The following is a 22423-nucleotide window of genomic DNA, read 5'->3' as shown; positions in this document are numbered from 1 at the left end:
GTAGACAATTAGCATCGAGTTCTGGATTGATTTTCCTTTAAATAATGAACATTCTCACACAAACGTTATAAGAACACATAAAGACAGGAAATATAATAATACTCAATGGCATATACACGGCATTCTTCCTATTTCGTGAAAAAAAATACATGGTTTTCAAGCTATATATATATATAAGATCTACCAGTAGGTTAGAGTTTTTTCCAAACAAATCTTTTTTATTTTTAATTTTAATTTTTTTATTTTTTATTATTCATTCATTTATTTATTTATTTATTTGTTTATTTATTGCTGGCAGTTTCAGCTGAAGCAAGGTAAGAGATTTTTTTTTGTCATGAAAAAAAAAAAAAACTTCAAACATATTTTAAAAAGAAGACCAAGAGGAACGGCATAGCGCTTTGAGGTTTGGTACAATTGGTAACCCAATTATGGATCAATAATGAACTGATCCACTTTATGGGTGAATTTGACCTAACTTTCTGGGTTGTTTTATACAAAAGACCTAATTTTTGGACCCAAGTAAAGATCTGAACAATATTTATAATTTCTCGACGCAAAATTAGGTCAAATTGACCCAAGTAGAGGATCGGTCCATTTTTGACCCATAGTTGGGTTATTTTTGACTCAACTGTTTTTAGAGTGTACCAAACCTCAAAGCGCTATGCCGAATGAATTTTTTTTTTCCAAGACAAAAAAATTAAATCTCCAGCAATTAATAAATAAATAACTGAACGAATAAATAAATAGTGTAGTTTCAAAATCAATCGCTTATCATGTTTACTAATTGTAATTTCTATATCAATCAAAAGTAATCACAACTACTTTTTTTCCCCGTAATAAATCAGCCCTTAGGTACAGTACGCATGCACACACACCTCCAATCACAATGCCTGGTTCGAGGCAAATGAAATGAGAGCAAAGTCCGTTAGCGAAAGAAATGAGCATTTTTTTTTTTCTGTCAGCGGGTTGGCTGGCGTCCAGATCGTTCACACCAGAGCTCGCTGTTGTGTTGCCAAAGCACTTGTGAAACTTTAACAGGTCTATCCACTGTGAGACCCAACGCCGTCGACTCTCCGCCGAGACCTCGACGGAGCGATAACACAGTTTACTCTGTCTTATCCTAGCCTGTCAAAATAGGTCAGGTTACAGCACAGAGCAAACACAGTGCCACTCTCTCGCCCGCCCACACTATCGGGCTCACACCTCAAATTAGCACTCTTCAAAGTTGTCTTTCGTGTTCGCACATTGTACCTTTTTGCCTAAAATACTTTAGGTTGTAAATATTCCTTGTGGTATAGGTCAAAGGTTGGTAGTAACACTACATTTTGACTCAAGTATTGTTTTGGATAAATTTTACATTTTCTGAGTAGCATTAATGTAACATACTGAAACTCGTACTTGTGTATTTTTCTTCAGAAGAAACAGCTTACGACCTTTACAAATCAATTGAAAAAAAATCTTGGCAAAGAAGTCAAAATTCATGACTGAAATAATAAGTGTGCACACCCTCTTACAAATGGGATGTGGCTGTGTTCAGAAATCACCAATCACATTTAAACTAAAACACACCTGCCACCGTTTAAAGCAACACTAAGGAACTTTCAGTTTACCTTGATTATGGCGACGCCATATGGACAAAAGCGGTAATGTTATGTCTGAAGAAAGACCACATTTAAATGGGACGTGGCTGTGTTCAGAAATCACATTTAAACTAAAACACACCTGCCACCGTTTAAAGCAACAATAAGGAACTTTCAGTTTACCTTGATTATGGCGACGCCATATGGACAAAAGCGGTAATGTTATGTCTGAAGAAAGACCACATTTAAATGGGATGTGGCCGTGTTCAGAAATCACATTTAAACTAAAACACACCTGCCACCGTTTAAAGCAACACTAAGGAACTTTCAGTTTACGTTGATTATGGCGACGCCATATGGACAAAAGCGGTAATGTTATGTCTGAAGAAAGACCACATTTAAATGGGACGTGGCTGTGTTCAGAAATCACATTTAAACTAAAACACACCTGCCACCGTTTAAAGCAACACTAAGGAACTTTCAGTTTACCTTGATTATGGCGACGCCATATGGACAAAAGTGGTAATGTTATGTCTGAAGAAAGACCACATTTTTATCTCACTCCAACGAGGGAAATCCGGGCCTAATGTTGATCCTTGACTGTTTTCATCCGGGGTAACTTTTGACATATGCCATAAAGCAGTTAGCACATTTGTAGTTTTTTGTGTGGCGGTGTTCCTACCATCAGCCTCAAAGTGATTTAGTGCCAGTATAAATGATACAGATGCCATTCAACTAGTTTTAACTCGATATTTCATCAGAAGAGTTATGAAAATATTTTATTAAGGTTTGAAAAGTTCCTTAGTGCTACTTAAAAATTCCTCATGCAGGAAGGGGAGGGGGCTTTTTTTTGGGCCGTCCTAGGATTAAATGGAATTGTACATCCACTGGATTAGGGGGCAGTAGTTGCAGTGGAGAGTTGGTAGCGAGTGGGGGCAAAATATTCTCTTCGTCTTTCTCAGATGCTGTGGTGTTTTTTTTCCTGACATTTAAAAATATATATAGATGCTAATACCCCCCCCCCCCCCCCTTCCCCAAAGTGTTATACCGCTGACACCACCATGCTTCAGTGGAGTTTTGGTGTTCTTTTGGTGATGGGCAGTATTACGTATTTACCAAATGTACCTTTTAGAATTATGGCTAGAAACTTTGATTTCACTGAACCATAATTAAATCTCCCAATGAAATGTGTGAAAAGGTGCTACGGTCTGATGAGACCAAAACTGAACTTTTTGGTCAAAAATCCAAGAGGAATGTTTGGCAGAAAAACACGAGTGGCGCATCATAGCATGAGTCTATAGTTGGGTTTCCATACACCCATTTTTTTATTCAAATTTGTAAGAAATGAACAAATAAAACGAATGGAAATGACTGAAATCTTTTAGAATTAATTAAATTATTTTAATGCAATTTTAGATGGAAAACAGCAAAGAAATGCTACGGTTTATCAAAAAATGACAAAAGGAAACTTAGACAACGTCAACGCTAGTCTTCTTCATTTAAATTACTGGTAGATCACATCTCTATGGTGTATAGCGCCACCTATAGCAGCGGAGTCCCCTCTCAATATTTGCGAAAAAAGAACAGGTGGAAACGAGCATGTGTCACATGTCCGTTTTGCGCATTTTCAGTAAATTCGCTTAAAACAATTGGATGAAAACCCACCTTATGATGATATCAGAATGTCAATCAAGTCCTCTCGTCCATGAGAGCTTCACTTTAATTACATTCAAGACACACCTGTGACTCTCATTTTTTGTGTTGTCAGATCGCAGACACCTACTCCATTGTGTGCAAAACCCAGAAGAAAAAGACTCCCATGGAAAACAACGGAGCCAAGACCCTTCCGCGCTCCTTCGGCGGGGAACGAGGAAAGGGCCGGGGCCGAGGGGTCCAGGTCCAGGCGCGTTCCCAGGAGGAGCCCTGTTACGAGGCGACGGGCGACCGGGCCTGGCCCGCCTGCGTGGCGGCGGAGTCCGACGCCGCGTACGCCACCATTGACAGCCACCGTAAACGTGAGCAGGCCGGCGCCGGCAATAGCGCGGCCGGCGGTACCGCCACGCTCAAGAGGAAGAAGCAACAGGCGCCGTCTGCTGCACCTCAGGGCTCCGCCTCCAACCCCCTGCCTGTTCGAGGCCTGCCCGGGGGAGATAACTTCTATGAGACCATCAGCGATGTGAAAGGAGGCAACAGCTCCAGCACCACCACCATCTTCACATTCAATGATGGGATGGAGATGTACGTCACCGGCCTGTAGCTGGCAGACGTGCAAATACGGCCCAGAAAGATCCCGCCAGGGACCGCCGTCCTGTGCACTTGCCGTAAGGTTGCTGTACATATTTAGAGGTACTACGACTACTCCAGACAAACGAAATGACGATCAAAATTTGTGTTGACATCAGGTACAAACAGGGTTTAATCCAGGTTCAGACTTTCCGTCATTGGTCTGTGGTTCGGAAGCGGCCTCGACCCTAAAAGGACCAAAATGTTTTATCGAAACGAGAAGAAAAGAAAAAGGACGACTGGAATCCTCATCCTCAAACATACTGTACTGTATCAGTGACTTTTACTCATGTTTACGGCCATCATTTTCCATCATATCTTTATTTTTGTACGAAACAGTGTTTATTTGACGCGTGGCGTGACTCACAATTCAAGCACATTTGAATATATGTATAGAACATGTAAATGCATGATTTGTGCAAACCGCAGTGAGCAGTAGCAATGATGCTGGCTATATTAGGAGAAGGAGGCCGTTACAAACACACACACACACACACACTTGGGGGCACTTATGTAATATAAGCAGATGGATGTCACCAAGATTTTTGGAGCTCAGCTCAACCTAAGCAAACATCTGAAAAAGGTTCCCTGAGCACACTGACCTGTTGCCTGGCAGGGAGACTTTTGTACAAACAAAGGTCGGACGGTCAAATGTAAGCCAAGTCTAGGCAAGGCGTCCATTTCTCAAAGCGCCATCAATGTGCCCTAAACTTAATGGCGTTTTTTTTTTTTTTTAAAGCGGCCCTTTTGCTATCTCTTCTGTGTTTAGTTTGGTCCTCAATGTAATCCGCAAGGTAATTATGACATCAGTTAGCAATTCACGCTGAGATTTAACAAACATCCATCTGTAGCCACGGGGTGATGACACACCTCTCTCCACACACACACACACACACACACACACTTACACACACATTCATGCAAGCGTGCTTGGCAGCGTTGAACAGGGTAAAGCGATCAGGTCCGGAGTTGCCAGAGTGTTGAGCAAGAGTTCCAGTGACAGATTTCGCAATACAACCGTTTCCATATTAGTTTAAAACAGTGGTTCTTAACATTGTTGGAGGGAGTGAAGCTCACCAGTTTTCTATGCGCATTCTCGTCACCCTTTTTTATTGATTTTTTTTTTTGTTTTCCCGAATTCAAGACATAGAGGTTAAGGGTTTACTGGTAACAAAATGAACAAAGAGGGTAGCCTTTTCTTTGATTCCTTTAGCTTTGTTAGATAGCTAGTTGTGCTGGACTAGAATTGCAAATCGTGCAGCAGTTTCAATTATTACACTCCACAATTACAAAAATCACCATAATCGTAAAAAAAATAAATTAAAAAGATTATTAATACTAATGTAGAGTTGAGTTTTTTTATTTTATTTTAAAACAACCAATTTTAATAAATTGTGTTTCATCCAAAAGGAACTTGCATAGTTATACTGTTTCAAATAATTTTATTTGTCCTAATAATTTTTACATTTTCTTTTTTGTACCCAAAAAAATAAATGATCGCCCTAATCGTGATTAAGATTTTTTCTTCATAATCAAGCAGCCCTACTCGCTTTCATCACTCAACTCAACTCTACCTATGTTTATAGAGCACTTTAAAACCACTGCTGTTTTCTTAAGATGGAACCCAGGGGCAGCAGATACAATGAAAACAGCAGAGGTCCTAGATCTGAACCATGCGGAACACCATATGTTCTGTTATACATGTCAATTTATACTGCGCAATCGTCTGGCCGCTTTCTTTTTTTTGCTCGACATAATATGAAGGGATTAAAAAGAAATCGTGACATACCATTACCCCAAAAAATAAATGATCGCCCTAATCGTGATTAATATTTTTTCTTCATAATCAAGCAGCCCTATTCGCTTTCATCACTCAACTCAACTCTACCTATGTTTATAGAGCACTTTAAAACCACTGCTGTTTTCTTAAGATGGAACCCAGGGGCAGCAGATACAATGAAAACAGCAGAGGTCCTAGATCTGAACCATGTGGAACACCATATGTTCTGTTATACATGTCAATTAATACTGCGCAATCGTCCGACCGCTTTCTTTTTTTTGCTCGACATAATATGAAGGGATTAAAAAGAAATCGTGACATACCATTACCCCAAAAAATAAATGATCGCCCTAATCGTGATGAATATTTTTTCTTCATAATCGAGCAGCCCTACTGGCTTTCATCACTCAACTCAACTCTATCTACGTTTATAGAGCACTTTAAAACAACCACTGCTGTTTTCTTAAGATGGAACCCAGGAGCAGCAGATACAATGAAAACAGCAGAGGTCCTAGATCTGAACCATGCGGAACACCATATGTTCTGTTATACATGTCAATTAATACTGCGCAATCGTCCGACCGCTTTCTTTTTTTGCTCGACATAATATGAAGGGATTAAAAAGAAATCGTGACATACCATTACCCCAAAAATAAATGATCGCCCTAATCGTGATGGATATTTTTTTCTTCATAATCGAGCAGCCGTACTGGCTTTCATCACTCAACTCAACTCTATCTATGTTTATAGAGCACTTTAAAACAACCACTGCTGTTTTCTTAAGATGGAACCCAGGGGCAGCAGATACAATGAAAACAGCAGAGGTCCTAGATCTGAACCATGCGGAACACCATATGTTCTGTTATACATGTCGATTAATACTGCGCAATCGTCCGACCGCTTTCTTTTTTTTTCTCGACATAATATGAAGGGATTAAAAAGAAATCGTGACATACCATTACCCCAAAAAATAAATGATCGCCCTAATCGTGATTAATATTTTTTCTTCATAATCGAGCAGCCCTACTGGCTTTCATCACTCAACTCAACTCTATCTATGTTTATAGAGCACTTTAAAACAACCACTGCTGTTTTCTTAAGATGGAACCCAGGGGCAGCAGATACAATGAAAACAGCAGAGGTCCTAGATCTGAACCATGTGGAACACCATATGTTCTGTTATACATGTCGATTAATACTGCGCAATCGTCCGACCGCTTTCTTTTTTTGCTCGACATAATATGAAGGGATTATAAAGAAATCGTGACATACCATCACAACAGTTACAAGTCGACTACTGAGCGCACCAAATTCCCTGCAGCCAATAATGGGCAAGTGGGGCGTGTCATCACAAATGATTTGACCTCTCCCGAATCCCTGGGGTTCGAGCGAACCCAGGTTAAGAACCACTGGTGCAAAAGAATGATTTCTTCTCAAATACTTCATCAAATAAGTGACTTGTTTGCTTTGAAATGTGATTTAATGACCATTTGTACTATTGCACTCAGCAGCTGCGGAAAAAGGCCGACTATATTTCTTATCGTAAATGTCCCGGTTTGCTCTCTGGCTGCGAGTCAAAAGCTGCGCTCTCGATGGTTTTTGAGTCGTAAATTTGATAGTCGGAATAGCTTTTTGCACTCCAAAGAAAACAAGCGCGGAGTGTCCCGTGGACGGTTGGCCCCCGCCCTCTCCTCAGCCTGCTCTCCGGCCCCCGCATCCTTCTTTGTAAACAATGTCGTTTTCATGTAGCTTTGGGGAAGAAAAGAGGACTAAAGAAAACTTTATTGAACCGGCGTGAGGTTACGAGGCAAGAGCGATGAGGGATATCGCGGGACGATCTCACTGTGAGAGAGCCATGCAAATGTTTGGAAGGTCAGTAGCATACGTTTGAAGTGTTACTGTGTGAGAACGTGCGCACAAATGTATTTTATTGCACTGTTTGTTTTTTTTCTCCCTCTCCTTTTGGACGATGAATAGCTCACGCCACTGCCATGAAAACGAGTCTGCTATTTGTTGGTGCAATTTATCCTGCTTGATCCAAAAAAGTGCATGCGTTAATATATGGAGATGAAACAATTATTGTGGTACTTTATTAATCTCATGTTTGTTAGTCTTCTGTTGTAACTTTTTTGCCATGTAATGCACAGCAGCATTTTTACACCCCCCCCCCCCCACCCCGCCCCCCACCCCTTCCAAAGCAGCGAGCAGGAGGAGGGGAAGAACTGGAAAAGATTGATTGAAGCCACCAGGATTTTCAAGCCTCACTGTTTATATTCTGCGATGGGGGGAGCAAGAAGGAGTGATAGAAGTGGGGGAGGGAGAAGAAGCACAAGCACGAAGCTGGATGTGGATCACCGCGAATGGACACGGACCCGACAGACCCTCCTCCTCCTCCTCACACACTCGTACACACACATGGGTCGGCACACACTGCAACACTGAGCCATGTGCGTTTCCAGTTAAGGGGAGGAAGCACTTTTTTTTTTTTTTTTTTTTTGCCCCTGCCTTTACTCCCTCGCCCAGCTGCGTTCACTCCCCAGTAATGGACACAGAGCTGGCTTTGCCCCACTTCTTAACCTTTTTTTCCCCCCCTCGCCGTGCTGAGGAGGGGCTCGCAACGTCCACTTTTGAGAGCGTGAATGTCAAGTTTGGTCCGTTGTGACAGCGATGCAGCATTTGCCCCAACAACTGTCTGATATGAAAAATGGCAAACAGCTGAGAAGCCTCTCGGCACAATGCTGGCTGGCTCTCGCTTGTAATCCTTCCCCCCCCTGGCTGTCACTTTAGGCCCCATTTTCTTTATCTTGATACAAAGCACTGATATGATCTCTTTGGTGGAACATTGTTGTACGCTGATGGAGACAGATGTTCGCTGCACAAATACAGTACCGATATGTAAATGTGTAAAATACTCTGCTGCTGTTCTGATGTTGTCACAATGTAGAGTTTGCGGTATATTTGTTGGGGGGTGGGGAGGGAGGGGGTGGGGGGCAACTTGTTATCACAGACACATTTTTATTTGTGAATGCAAATTGATCCTTGCTTTTCATGCACAAACAGACGATGTTTGTTAATTGTCTTTGGATATAGTTATGGGCCCAAACTGCTGTGACAAGCTGTAGCCAATGTTGTATCTTCTCAAAGCACAGGGTTTAGTTGGAAAAGAATATACACATAAGTATGTATATGTATGTGAGTGTATATGTGTAAATATGCACACACACATACGTATATTTACATATATATATATATCTATATATATATATATATATATATATATATATATATACACACACAAATAAATATTATGGCAGTGAAGATATGCAAAAGATTGTAATGTTTTATATTATCCTTCATAAAATATTAAAGTGAGTTTTTACTTTTCTAATAAAGTGGCACATTATGATGTTTTTGTCTTTTGCCTATGCAGTCCCTCCTTTGAACCAGTCAAGGATACAACATAGCAATGATCCTCCTCGCAATTGTGAGCTATTAACAAAGCACAAATTAAGCACACAGCCACATGCGGCTGCCTTAAAAGTTGTTCTGCAGGTTTTGAAATGAAATATTGCAAGCTGACAAACGTATTCTTGAAATAACTTAAATATAATATACATAAGTAACAAAAACATACGATTTGATTCATATACCGACTTCTCGGTTCAAAACACGATTGGATTTTTAATAAACAAACTAATGTAACAAATGCAATCCATCCATTTCTGAATATTTGTTATAAATATATCAATAGCCTAGGTAACAGATTTATCCATCCATTTTCCGAACCGCTTAATATTTTAATTTACACCAATATTATATTCACAATAAATATAATTTAATAAGTTGGGCAGAGTAGACTGCAGTTTTTTCCTCCCAGTCCACACCCTACTTACTAGTGAATTATTTTCAGGATGGTGTCTTAGAACATTTCTGCTTCTCGGGAAAGGTTATAACCTCTTTTTGATTTTTCATTGACGGCACATTCCCAAAAAATAAAACCATTAAACATGTAACATTAGGTCGGGGGCGTGGCTTTGGTCAAAGACTGATGGTGGGGGATGAGTAACGTGAAGCTACATTCAAATCTTGCTCAGGGTTAAACACGTTGTAATATGCGTTCTATTCAGTAAAAGATGACTTTATCCCCGAAGAATTAGGACTGAAATAATACGATTTTTTTTATGCAGGGACGTCATATTTAGGCCTACATTATGTCTGAAGTTTGAAATAGCCAAAAAGGGTGGGAGGTGCAATTGCTTTAGTGTGTTTGTTTGTTGTTGTCTCGCAGGATGTATTTTTGAATAATAGTATATTGCAAATTATTTTTATTGATCCCAATTTTTGACTCGTCCTGCTTAAAAACCCATCGATCCTAGTCATCGTCTTGCTGATAAAAGTGTCCATCAACAATTTGACACGGTCGCTAATTTCATCTAACCGATGATGTGGAACACGATTGACAGATAAACTTTAGTGCGATGATTTTGTTTCATTTTCTGCTCTTACTCGCCTCAGCCCGGCTAATGTGTCGACATCGACAGACACCGGCCGGTAAAACGAGGAGGACGCCTACCTCCCCCCTCTCAACCAATTAGATTACACACAGTAGTGACTGACGCGTGTAAATGGGCCAATAATAGAGCGCCTTACTGTGGACGCGTGCCAGAGTGTAATGTTTATGTACGGCAGCGACCAATGGGGTTGAAGCTAAGGGGGCGTGGCATTCTTTTGGAGGAAAGAGGCAAAACAATCTTTTTATCCTCCGGACCGGGCGGCTTTTTGGATGTCCCGGCTAGCCAAACGCTCCATGTAGAGTAGACTTAGAAGGACGTTACAAATAATAGCCAGCAAGTCGCGACAATCCCGTTAAATGTATCTCACTCGAGAATTTTGCACTAAGATCTTTAGAAAGCGGGGTTTCTTTCTTTAGTCTCCACTTGGACGCTCTTAAAATGGATTCGAGATCTGTTTTGGACAAGCCGGTGGTTGGGACACGGCTCCCCGGCGCGGACTTCGGCTACCGGGGGACCCGTTCGGTGCTCCGCGACAGCCGGCTGGAGAAAAGCAGCGGCGGCGGCGGCTTGCGGGCGGGGGCGACCACAAACGGGACCGTCCTCTTTAAATGTGTGCGAGACGGCCAGGCGACGAAGGATAACGCCTCCGTTGAAGGGAACGTACGAAGATTGCACGACGGGGAAAAAGTAAGTTGACCCACTCTGTCAACTTAGTGGCTTTTTTTTTTTTTTTTTTTGCACAGGCCCACCGTGTTGCGCACTCGAGTGCCAAGTTTGACGCGTTACGCGCAGCTTTCCACCGTCCGATCTCGGCGCACATGCCATTACACGCTCCGTGTAGGCCTCAATCCGGTTTTGAAAGTGTTATTCACAATTCATATCGAGCTCGTGTGTTTGCAAAGTTCACCGGAAAAAGGGTATCAAAGTGGTGCCCCTCCCCCCTCCTCCTCCATACTTCAGGGTGGAGCTTTGCAAAAGCCAAAAAAAAAAAAAAAAAAAAACTCCAGTTGGCCTCTTGCACGAATGCACCCCGCAAGAGTGCTGTGCGTGCTGCACGTTTGTTCCTTCGGGTAATTGCTGAAGTTTTCAGTGTTCACTTTTATTGTTGCTTTGTATTTCATCACTCGGCTGGTCTGTATGTGCACGCGTTTTAAATGATGTCACATCGCAGCACATTGGGCATGACGAGAGGTGGCGAGAGTAGCCACAAAAAAAAAAAAAAGTCAAATGACTCACGTACAAGTGAGAAGTGGTCTTCTGGCTCGGAGTAATTACGATTTCTCAATTACAGAATAACGTGAATAACTTTTTTTTTTTTTTTTAATCAAAATAAACATGAACTTGACAAAAATGTGAAGTAGGATCGTACTAACGTACTACACTGTACTAAAACAATATTATATATATATATATATATATATATATTTTTTTAAAATTTTGATATATATATATATAATCAAAATAAACATCAACTTGACAAAAATGTGAAGTAGGATCGTACTAACGTACTACACTGTACTAAAACAATATTATATATATATATATATATATATATATATATATATTATTATTATTATTTTTTTTTAAATTTTGATATATATATATATTTTTTTTCAATATTATATATTTTAAAATGCCATCTTTTTAAAAATTCAACCACAATGAATCAGCAACCACTCATTGGTTAGCACATCTGTCTCACAGTTGTGTGGCTACGATAGCGGGTTCAAATCCAGGTTCCAGCCCTCTTTGTGTTAATTTGCATGTTCTCCTAGTGTCGGTGTGTGTTTTCTACGCTTACTCACTTATTTGAAACTCATTCATGTTTGGTTCATTGAAGACTCAAAACTATCCTTTTTGGTGTGTATGTGACTTTAAATGATTGTCGATATGTGTCATGTTGATTGGCTGACAGTCAGTCTCAGGGAGTACACAGCCTCGCACCCAAAGCCATCTTGTTTAGGCTACTGTACACCCGCAACACTAGTGAGGATAAGGTGAATGTATGAAATGTTTTTAACCCTGGAGAACCCAAGAACCCTTTCTCTTCTTTGGAAAATTATGAATTATACATTAAATGACTGCTATAAGTTCACTGAACACCAAAATATATGTTTTTTCAATTGTAACCCTTTTTTTTTAACTAGCTCAGAGTTGCTAATTTATCAAAATATATATATAAAACATACTCCTAGGCATTCTGCAACATAATATGAAATAGATTAACAAAAAAAAACACAATTTTACCATCTGATGGTTTGCTGAGAAGATAGTTTTGTTTGGATTGATTTCCAGCTCAACAAAACAGCATGTTGTCAGCCATCTTGTCACCACCACTCTGGCTCATGTAAGTGCAATATTCATCCACTAGATGGCCCCATGCAGGGGTCAGAAGTGGCACTCTGGACTTTTGAAGTTAAATTTGTAAAAAAAAAAAAAAAAAAGTATTTTACTATTTGAGTAGCAGAATTTATAGGGGCCAAATTTGACCCCGGGGGTTCTCCAGGGTTAAAAAAAAAAAAACGAAATCAACTTTCATTGTTTACACTGTTTACATAATAATAAAATAGGCTCACAAGGCTGAGATTACAAGCCACAATATGTTTTCTCAAGTTTGAAGTGGAGTTCTTGTAGGCTGAAATGTGGACATTTACAGTAGCTGCTCTTTTTAAATTGCATTCACTAAAAGGAGTGAGCAATAGGTAGGCTCAATGTAGCAGAGTAGCAAGTACTAGTGGTGTTGCTTATGAACAAAAATACTCACGAGTAATCAAAACAAATGTACTTAAGTAACACTAAAGTGCTTACCTTACTGCTCACCTCTGGCCCGAAATGTTGACAGCTAGAAAATTCCAGTTAGTATTTCACTGTAATTATTGTCCACTTTTGTTTTTTTCTAACCCCATAACTGAAATGAGTAAAGGAAATGAGTTTTGACAGACACCACTGCCCCAACCCAAGCATTCTGACATATTCCATAATCACTTTGAAATGAGAGCTTAGCTTCTTCAACCCACGTCCCCTCGCACTCGTACCTTCAACTTTTTTAACCTCCCCCTTTTCCCAGACTGGCCTGGGCGAGCACAGAGACACTGGTTGCACTGCGAGCCTGAAGAGGACCAGTCCGACTCACTGCCCGGGCACAAATGGGCAAGCGCCAGGCAGCTTCATGCACTTGGACATCAGGAATCAAGAGAGGCAGGTGGAGATGGCCGCCGGCTTCAGGCCAGCACCAGGACAGAATGCACCACAGATGGAGAGACAACAGCTCGCCTCTTCTCATATCCCTGTCCCCAGAAACAGGTAGGACATCTTCAAAACACCTTTTGCCTCTTGCTTTTGTTTGGGAGCTTCCCATTCATGCATCATAACATGACTTTTGTTTATGAGAATCCGTATCAAATGATTAATGCGTGTTGCTCAACATTGAAAAAAAGTGAACTTTAGTGTATGTGCAAGTGGTATATATCTATACAAGCTGACTGTCCACATGTGGTAGTACCAGTTTTTGGAGAAAAAAAGTGAGGTTATTGATTGGTACTAATAACATTTTGCCTGTCATGAACAATGTGTGCATATTGGATCATCTTGTAGAAAAATAAACTACCGGTATTCCCTTTTTCCATTGAATGATACATTATTTGACTCTACTTGCTACTAACACTATCCCACTAGCAAAAACAGGTAGTACCAGTTACTTTGCAGTACTATTAACTCATTCACTGCCATTGACGGTTATAGACGTCAAATATTCATTTGAACTATTTCTATTAGTTTAACATTTTTTTAACCTTTTGTTGACAAGAGTATGAAAACAACATTTTTTAATTGTTATTTTAAAACAGATATACAATTTGTGATTAATCGTGAGTTAACTCGTGAAGTCATGCAATTAATAACGATTAAAAAAAATTATTGAACCTAATTTTTAATAATCTTTTTTTTTTTTTATCGCATCAGGCAATTAATTTTTTTTTAATTGTAATTAATTGCATGACTTCAATAGTTAACTCCCGATTAATCATAAATTTGATATATGTTCTAGATGTACAATATTCTTTCTTCTTCTAGGTTTTTATACTCTTGTTAACTCTTTGACTGCCAACCGTTTTCAGAAAAGGGATGCCGTGGGTGCCAGCCGATTTAAGCATTTTTGACTGATCTTTCAAGGTCCACAGAAAATTATGTGTTTGGACTATGGAAACACACATACTACCAAATGAAAGATTGGACTCTCATCTTTCATCAGAAAAAAAAGTTTGTTTCTACCTTATTCCGTTTTTCAGTAATCAACAATAGAAAATGGTTAGTTTCACCCCTGTTTTGAAAAAAACGTCTTTTAACGTCTTTGGCACTCCTCCATAGGATTTTACTAAACGTTATTTAACGTTTTTGGCAGTCAAAGAGTTAACAAAAGTGGAAAAAATGTTAAAGTAATAGAAATAATTCAAATGAATTTTTGACGTCAATAGCCGTCAATGGCAGTGAATGAGTGAAGAGGACATGATTTGCCAGGATTGCAGTTATGCTGACAGGTAGCACACGGGTGCTGCATCCTTCTTATTTTTCAGGATATTTGGCTAGGAATGATCAAAATAAACATGCGTCCTCTGTTGTTGTTTATTGTTCCAAGGGAACGTGTTCAGTGCTTTTTTTGTTTGTTATTGTTTTGAGTTGAGTAGAGCAGAGCCAGTACTATGCAGTGGAAAAGTGGCAATGGTGTTTGTAATTGGTGTCAGGGCAAGAGCAAAAATGCCCGTTGTTTAGTTCTGGTTAAAACTGCTGTTATTGCATTTCCTTGTGAACCTGACGTTTCTCGACAATAAGCCCACTTAACCACCGCTAAACCCTCAAAGGACGCCGACTTGAGCCGCTCATTTTTCCCGTTCACAATAATATCAGACGCAATGCAAACTGGATTTGTAAGATTATGACATTTTAGACTGGCTAATCTAGCTGTGTGAGAAAGCTAACAACAACTAACGGGGTTTGATGTACAGTACAGTGGAACCTGGAGTTATGAACGGTTTATGAACAATTCGCATCAAATTTTCGCGCTTCTTCTTATATAACAGATTTCTGTCAACTGAAAACAGGCAGCAAAATAAGCCTTGTCGTCTGTTCTGTTTTAGTTCTCACATGGAACTGACTTCTTGTGGCCGTTGTTTCACATTGTTTTTCCGGCACACACATTTGTACGCGGGGGACATTCTTTTATTTTTACCCCGGGCAAACTTCTATGCGCTCACGGTTTTTGCACAAAACAAGCAGCAAGCAAGCGCCCTCAGGGACAAGCCGTGCACGCTGATAAGTGATTATGTAACAGTCAAGAGGACTGGGAGAGGCTGCAGGCTGGGCCGAAACACTCCTTCTTTTTGCACCGCCACTAGTGACTGCCTGTGCCTGTCGGTGAAACTGTTTATACATTAACAGAAAAACTTCCACAAGCAGATGGCGAACTGTGTAGGGTGATGGCAAGTGCATGGATTGTAAAACGTCCGTCATCACAGCCCATTTAGATAGCGGGGCGCGGTGGCGCACGTGGTTGTTCCTTCCGTCTTCATCCCGAGAACGTCATGTGCTGCCTCACGGCTCATACAATGCGCGTCTCCGGGTTGTTTGGCAAGCATCCGCATTGTTGTTTGGTAGACTTGACAGCGATCTGATCGGATTGGCAGATGTTTGGCATTTTATGCAAAATTGCTGATCGGCTGTAATGTGCTAATTTGTAGATGAGCAGAATAAAACGCAATTCTTATCCAAAATTTAAAATCATTTTGGGTTTTTTGTTGGAGCAGTTTCCCATCACACTTTCTGTGTATTGAATGTTTAGAAGCGTTTTGGGGATAATTTTTAGGTCAATTGTACACAAACTTTGTCTATTTGTGGGCCAGGCCGATCCCAATTCCCCGCAAATAGCATCATGGGTCCGGTCGACTAAACAGTAAATAAACAAGTTGTTTAAACAGATGCATTATATTGCTCCATCTTCTTATCAGATCAGTGATCGTTTCTTTTTTTAAACTCTCTGATTAGTGACGGCCTCCAAATTCCTGATCGTGTCCAGCAGGGGTGTTAAACTCGTTTTTATCGTAGGCCGCATTGTAGTTGCGGTTTCTCCTCAGAGGGTCATTATGAGTTGAAACCATATAATGGGTTTAGACCAATTATCGGCGTGCTGATATTTGGCATTTTGACGAATATCGATTTCAAATCTGAAGGCCGCAAACGCTTGCGAACTCAGTGAATTTTGGGCTCTCGTCAGGGTTTGTAAAATGTTGCAAATATGCTAACAGGCATTTTTTATTTGTCATAAACAGTTTTTCTTGTTGCAAAGAAATTTTCAACATGTAAGACACATTTTCACTGTCTGGAAACGTCTTTGGAAATCTTTCACGAACCCTGACAAAACCCCCAAATTGGCCAAGTTCTTAGCAGCTAAAGAGATCAATTTAAAACTGGGTTAATTTAGTATTCATTTAAAATTTCACTTAACTTTTAAAAAGATGCCGCTGAAACTAGGGACTCCCTCCCCTTTTTTTGTTTGAAATAAAAATAAGCAAACGTTTAACATTTGAGTTATGTTTTTGAGGGAATTATAAAACAGGGCTGTTTATTTGTTAAATGTTAAAAATTTATAGAAAAAACTTTTACCTTTCAACACACATGCTTAATGGCATTTCAACAAAGTTATGTTTTTTTTAAAATTTTTGACGCAAATATTTTCTGTTTTACCGCAAATAAGTATCGGCTCCGAATATCGGTTGTCGGCCTCCTTGATTAGCTATCGTGGGCCACATGAAATGATGGGGCGGGCCAGATCTGGTCAACTGGGCCTTGTGGGCCTCCGTGCAATTTTGGCCACTCCATCCTGGTCTTCTTCAGATTCAAAGTGCTTGGTGAGCGTCACACTCATTTCGCAGTAGTGACTAAACAAACAGCACACAGCTGCTCCAATGTGGTTACATAACACCAAATAACGGCGTGGTCATAATAGCGAGGATTCCGCTTTTGTTGCTCCGTTGACCGACGGGATGAACCTGACCCTCAGTCAAATTGTCTTTTGTCTTGGCGCTATCACAGCAGAATGACCTTTTGGTACCCGTGCTCGTCACCACTCTGCGTTGATCAGTTTTGCCATCCAATTGAACTTAACCACAAGGAATAATGAAATTAATGATTTATGATACAGTGACAGCTTGTGGAACACGCGACCAGATTGACCAGTTTTTCCAGATATGAGCTGTCAATGGGCCGATTTTTCATTTTTTGTTTTTGTTTTGACTTGTGAGCAAAAATCCGAGCATCGTTTGGGCGGTGAACGCAACTCAATCCACTTTGCAACAAACACATGTTTGTCAGAAAAACAAAAACAAGCTTCAAGATTTTTATTGCCACTCAAGTTGAGGTTTGTCCAACTGAACATGAAAGCTAGCAAATAGCATATAATTGTGGTGTTGTAACCTTTAAAGCAGTAGAACACTCTGTTTAAATAGTTAGCAATCACGATTAGCATTAGCGCGCTAGCGATGACCATTTTAGGTAAATAAACAAAAATACACCATTTAGTTCAGACATAGATCATTATATATATGTGAGTTGAATTGAGTGGATATAACTACTGATTATTTATTATCTTCTTTGCATGAGCATCATTAAACACCAACAAAATTAGCCTATGCTAAACGGTTAGCAATCGCGATGAACATTAGCGTGCTAGTGGTTACCTTTTAAGGTAAACAAACACAAACTACCATTTAGTTCACACATACGTCATTATATCTACATTATACATGAAATAGTGTCTTGTAAGTGGAGCTGCTTCTTGGCTACGATGAGTTCAATAATTAGTTAGGCGGCGCAATCATGATTCCGGCGGAGCTTTGAGGCAGACATTTTCAGTCTAACTATTTTTAAAGTCGACTTATCCGACTTGGTTGACTTTTTTCCGAGGAGTTCAGATGTCGGAACAATATCCGTCTTTCTTAGACTGCCCCTGGTGGCCAAATGACACACGCAAGGAGTTGCAAAATAATGAATCACGACGAACAAACTTTGCATTCTATTTAATGTTGTCATTAGCGCTGAAGATTGTTTTCTGACAACTGCGGCAAGTTTATTTCTGTGTGCGCATGCTTGGGTGTGACTCATTCCACACTTGCTGCTGAGATCATGTAAACAAGACATTTATTTAATTGTATTAAGCAGTAATGCGGCCATTGTGTCGAGGGATTCAAGTTGTTTAAAGATACTTAAGCATAAAGCTACAGCTCAGTTTTTTTTTTTAAAAGAGCCCTTCTTATTTTGGCAGTTTTCCTGCCTTTGAGCTTTGTGTCTTTGCAAAGTTCACACCTTGTTGTTGTGACGCTTTATAGGTTACCGTTCCTCGGGCATGTCAAGGCAGAGATCCTGCTGCAAAAGTGAAGCAATATTGTCATTCATCAATCATGTTTATTACTTTCGACGCAATACAATCTACTGTATGTACAATAGAGCTGCTACTAATCGAATGATCTGTCTATTATGAATTAACCGATGAAATGGATAAAAACAATACATCCCTTTATTAACCCTGGAGAACCCAAGAACCCTTTTCTTCTTTGGAAAATGTTTATTACTTTCGACGCAATACAATCTACTGTATGTACAATAGAGCTGCTACTAATCGAATGATCTGTCAATTATGAATTAACCGATGAAATGGATGAAAACAATACATCCCTTTATTAACCCTGGAGAACCCAAGAACCCTTTTCTTCTTTGGAAAATTATTAATTATACATTAAATGACTGCTATTTAATTTATATAATTTATAAGTTCACTGAACACCAAAATATGTTTTTTTCAATGTTTTTTTCAATTTATTCCCTAATTTTAGGATTAGGGGGAAATTTGACCCTTTGGGATTTAGGGAAAAATCTGAATAACAAAGACTGTCAGTGAACTATTTAGAATTTAAGAAAATAATCAATCAAATACACAGCTACATTGAACAATAGAATTTTTTTGTTTTATTTGTTGCATTTTAGCCATCTTGTCACCATCACTCTGGCTCATGTAAGTGCAATATTCATCCACTAGATGGCCCCATGCAGGGGTCAGAAGTGGCACTCTGGACTTTTGAAGTTAAATTTGTAAAAAAAAAAAACGAAAAAGGTCTTTGTTATTTGAGTAGCAGAATTTATAGGGGCCAAATTTGACCCTGTGGGTTCTCCAGGGTTAAAATAGACAGGATATTGTATCTTATTGACAGTGCAGAAAATGCACAAACAAATGAATTATGATTCAGTCACAGGTTTGGTCCGTAACATGTTATAAAATGGGCAAAAATGTGGTTCACTGCTTTCCAAAGTAAAAGTGAATGTTTTATTTTGATGTTTTCATGGAGGAGGACAGAAATCAGAGAATGTTTACTCTTTTTTTTTTATCTTTCTTTCAGGAAAGCTCAGTATTGTTCATTCGATTTGACATCATCATTGCTCTCCTTTTTTTTTTAATTAAAAAAAATAATAAAAAAAAACATTTTTTTTATACATACATATATATATATATATATATATATATATATATATATTTTGTATGTGTGTGTGTGCGTGCGTCCGTGCGAGCGTGTGTGTATTAATCAGTTCACCTAAATCCTATTAAAAAAAATCCCATACTAATAATATAATATAATAATAAATTGCCAAATGCAGAAACATCAATGTAAGTTAAATTTTGATATTTGGTTTTTATTTGAGGCAGAATTCTTTTTCCATTAAAATGTGATTTATGAGGAGGTTAGACCATTGGTCGATATTCAGAGTTTGTTTATTTTTCCAGTTAACAAGAATTGTTTTTTTTCGAGAATGTTTACTCTTGACAGGCTGAAATTTAGATTTGGACACTTAAACAATCTTTCTCAACAATTGATTAATATAGTATACAATACATACACAATCAATTGGCTATTTGACAACTAATTGATTAATGGTTGTACCACTAATGTCACATGCAATTTTTCTGCTGGAAATGTTGGCGTTTAATTCTGTTTTAAGATGCAGACATTTGCTACTGAATAAAAACATTTTAACTAGTCTTTATGCATGTCGTTTTTTTTTCTCTCTCTCAGGCTTTTTTCACCATAATGTTCAGAATAATGACTTTGGTTATGTCCAAGCAAGATGTTCTGTATGGTTCTATGAAACCTGTCAGTACCAGCATTACAATTCCTGCTTTAACTTGTTTTGATTGGGTAGTGCTGTTTTAAAAAAAATAATAATAATTTTATCCCAGCGTTTTTTATTGGCTTCATGCACTCTGAATTAACCTGTGTTTTTATTTCTTCCTTTCAGGCATATGTATGTCACATTTTTGTATTCATTTAAATTTGTATATTTCACATTATGCCCGGTTTTGTAAACAACTGGCATCTTAATAGTCAAAGATGATGAAAATGCAGAGACAAAGAAACTGAACAACCGCAAAACTTCCACTTATGACTTAAGTGCTTTCAAGAATGAATGGATGAGATCATTGAAGAGTCTTACTGGTTGGTCTTGCTGATCCAACTCCAAAGTGCCTTGAGTGTGACTCAACTTATGAGTTTTTCAAGATAGATGCCATAAAGCAAAGAGAATGACACATTTTGTATTTAAAACAACCAAATAGTATAGCCATTAGCCTTTTAGCCCACTAGCTTAATGTTGCGGCGCTTTAACCATATAAGCAACAGACTGAACACAAATGGTGCAACAGACTATTAAACACAACTGAACTGCTTTTGCAGGGAAGGCTGGAACCGATTAACGGCGTTGTTTTGAGTTAAGTGTGCTGACGGACCAAACTAAACTTGTATCTCAAGGGACATAACAGTGAAAGAGAAAACGCTCACATTTGCATATCGACGTGCATTTCTCTGCAACTTTGCATTGAATTTGAGCACAAACGCGGCTACACAAATGAGAGGCGACCGTTTCCCTCCCACCTGTCTCTCGTCCCAGAGTCTTCCCCCCCATTCTGTCCGTGTTAAGCTTTCCTGTCACTCTCCATAATGCACAGTCTGTTATACTTGTCAATACTCATCAGTGTGGGATCCGACACGCTGATAAAAGGAACAAAGCGCAGTTTTTTCGTGCACAAAAATTGACCCTGGTGCGGCGGGGCAGGGAGCGGGCAGTTTGTTTTGGAATCGAAAGCCTTTTTTTTTTTTTGTCTTATCTGTCTTTACCCAGGTACACTGTCACCATTGTGTAGTGAATAGAAAGCGCTGACTTGGCATATAGACAAAATACAGAGCAAGGAACCGCGAGTGAGGAGTTTGAGGTAGACGGGAAATAGGCATCTGTGGCTTGAACATAATGACAGTGCAAGGTTTTGACTCAGGCTAGCAAGAATCACCATGCGAGTTTTGACCCGGGCTGGCAGGCTGCAGCTTGACACGCCTCAACAGCCCCCCCCCCCCCCCCACCCCCAACCTCTACTTTTGACAACCCCACTGCCGCCACTCTGCTCCCAAAGGAGATATTACTGCCTGTTGCTTAAGGTCAGAGTCAGATGAACAGCTACCCGCCCCCCCCACATTTGCCTGGGATGCCTAACCCACACCCGGCGACATGCTTTTTTTCAACAAAAAAACGAAACGAAAAATAATTGCTGCCTTATAAAAAGTAGTTCTATGTCGTCGCCATATATTCTTTTTTTTCTATTTAAACACAAATCGTATCTCTTACATATGAATTTCCTCCAGCTTTTTTTTGTCTGCTGTCTAGACGACAAGGGGTTAATGCTTGCATTGACTCAGCCATGGGTGAAAGGTCACCCTTAACGAGCGGAGTCATGCGGTAGGGGAGGGTCGAATGAGGGAAACAAGTAGGGCAAGTCCGGCTGCTCACCCTCAAACCACAACTGTCGCGCCGGAAAAAAAACAGAACTGTCCAGTTGCAACCACGCATCAATTCATCAACAACTAAATCGATAATCAAATGAATCAACAGCTATTTTGATATTGATTAGTTATTATCAGCCATTGTTAAACTTAAAATTGCCCTCATTATTATTTCAGCCTCTCAGCAGTTTATATTCTGTGATTGCCGTAGTCCGCCATGAAAGCAAACCGATTATTTCTGATAAATCAAAAATCTGCTTTGACTGTAGAAAACAATTATCAATATTTTTTTGGGCTGTTTTCTGACAGTTTATGGACCAAACCAGCAACTGAATAATAATAAATGATTCCAAAACATAAGGGTTATTTGTAATTGTCGTATGATATACAGTTTACACA

At 39.5% G+C, this 22423-nt stretch overlaps 2 protein-coding genes across 5 annotated transcripts in view; both read left to right on the top strand.

Moving 5' to 3' along the window:
• LOC144061166 (uncharacterized) overlaps positions 1-9051 on the top strand; it is a 64718-nt gene extending 55667 nt beyond the window's left edge. For all 4 annotated transcript variants that reach the window (XM_077581350.1, XM_077581368.1, XM_077581343.1 and 1 more), the window contains exon 9: positions 3349-9051. In XM_077581350.1, coding sequence (XP_077437476.1) covers positions 3349-3837 — 489 coding nt within the window. In that variant the 3' untranslated portion in view covers positions 3838-9051. The remainder of the gene's footprint in view (positions 1-3348) is intronic.
• A 1329-nt stretch (positions 9052-10380) lies between these two features.
• The window catches only part of slc2a4rg (SLC2A4 regulator), a 45125-nt gene continuing 33082 nt past the window's right edge, over positions 10381-22423 (top strand). Inside the window, exons 1-2 of the mRNA XM_077571337.1 lie at positions 10381-10844; positions 13225-13460. Coding sequence (XP_077427463.1) covers positions 10596-10844; positions 13225-13460 — 485 coding nt within the window. The 5' untranslated portion in view covers positions 10381-10595. The remainder of the gene's footprint in view (positions 10845-13224; positions 13461-22423) is intronic.

Source organism: Vanacampus margaritifer, chromosome 1 (genome assembly GCF_051991255.1).
Source record: "Vanacampus margaritifer isolate UIUO_Vmar chromosome 1, RoL_Vmar_1.0, whole genome shotgun sequence".
NCBI classification, from domain to species: Eukaryota; Metazoa; Chordata; class Actinopteri; order Syngnathiformes; family Syngnathidae; genus Vanacampus; species Vanacampus margaritifer.
The sequence above is the reverse complement of the archived record's forward strand: the minus strand, read 5'-3'. Positions and strand labels throughout refer to the sequence as shown.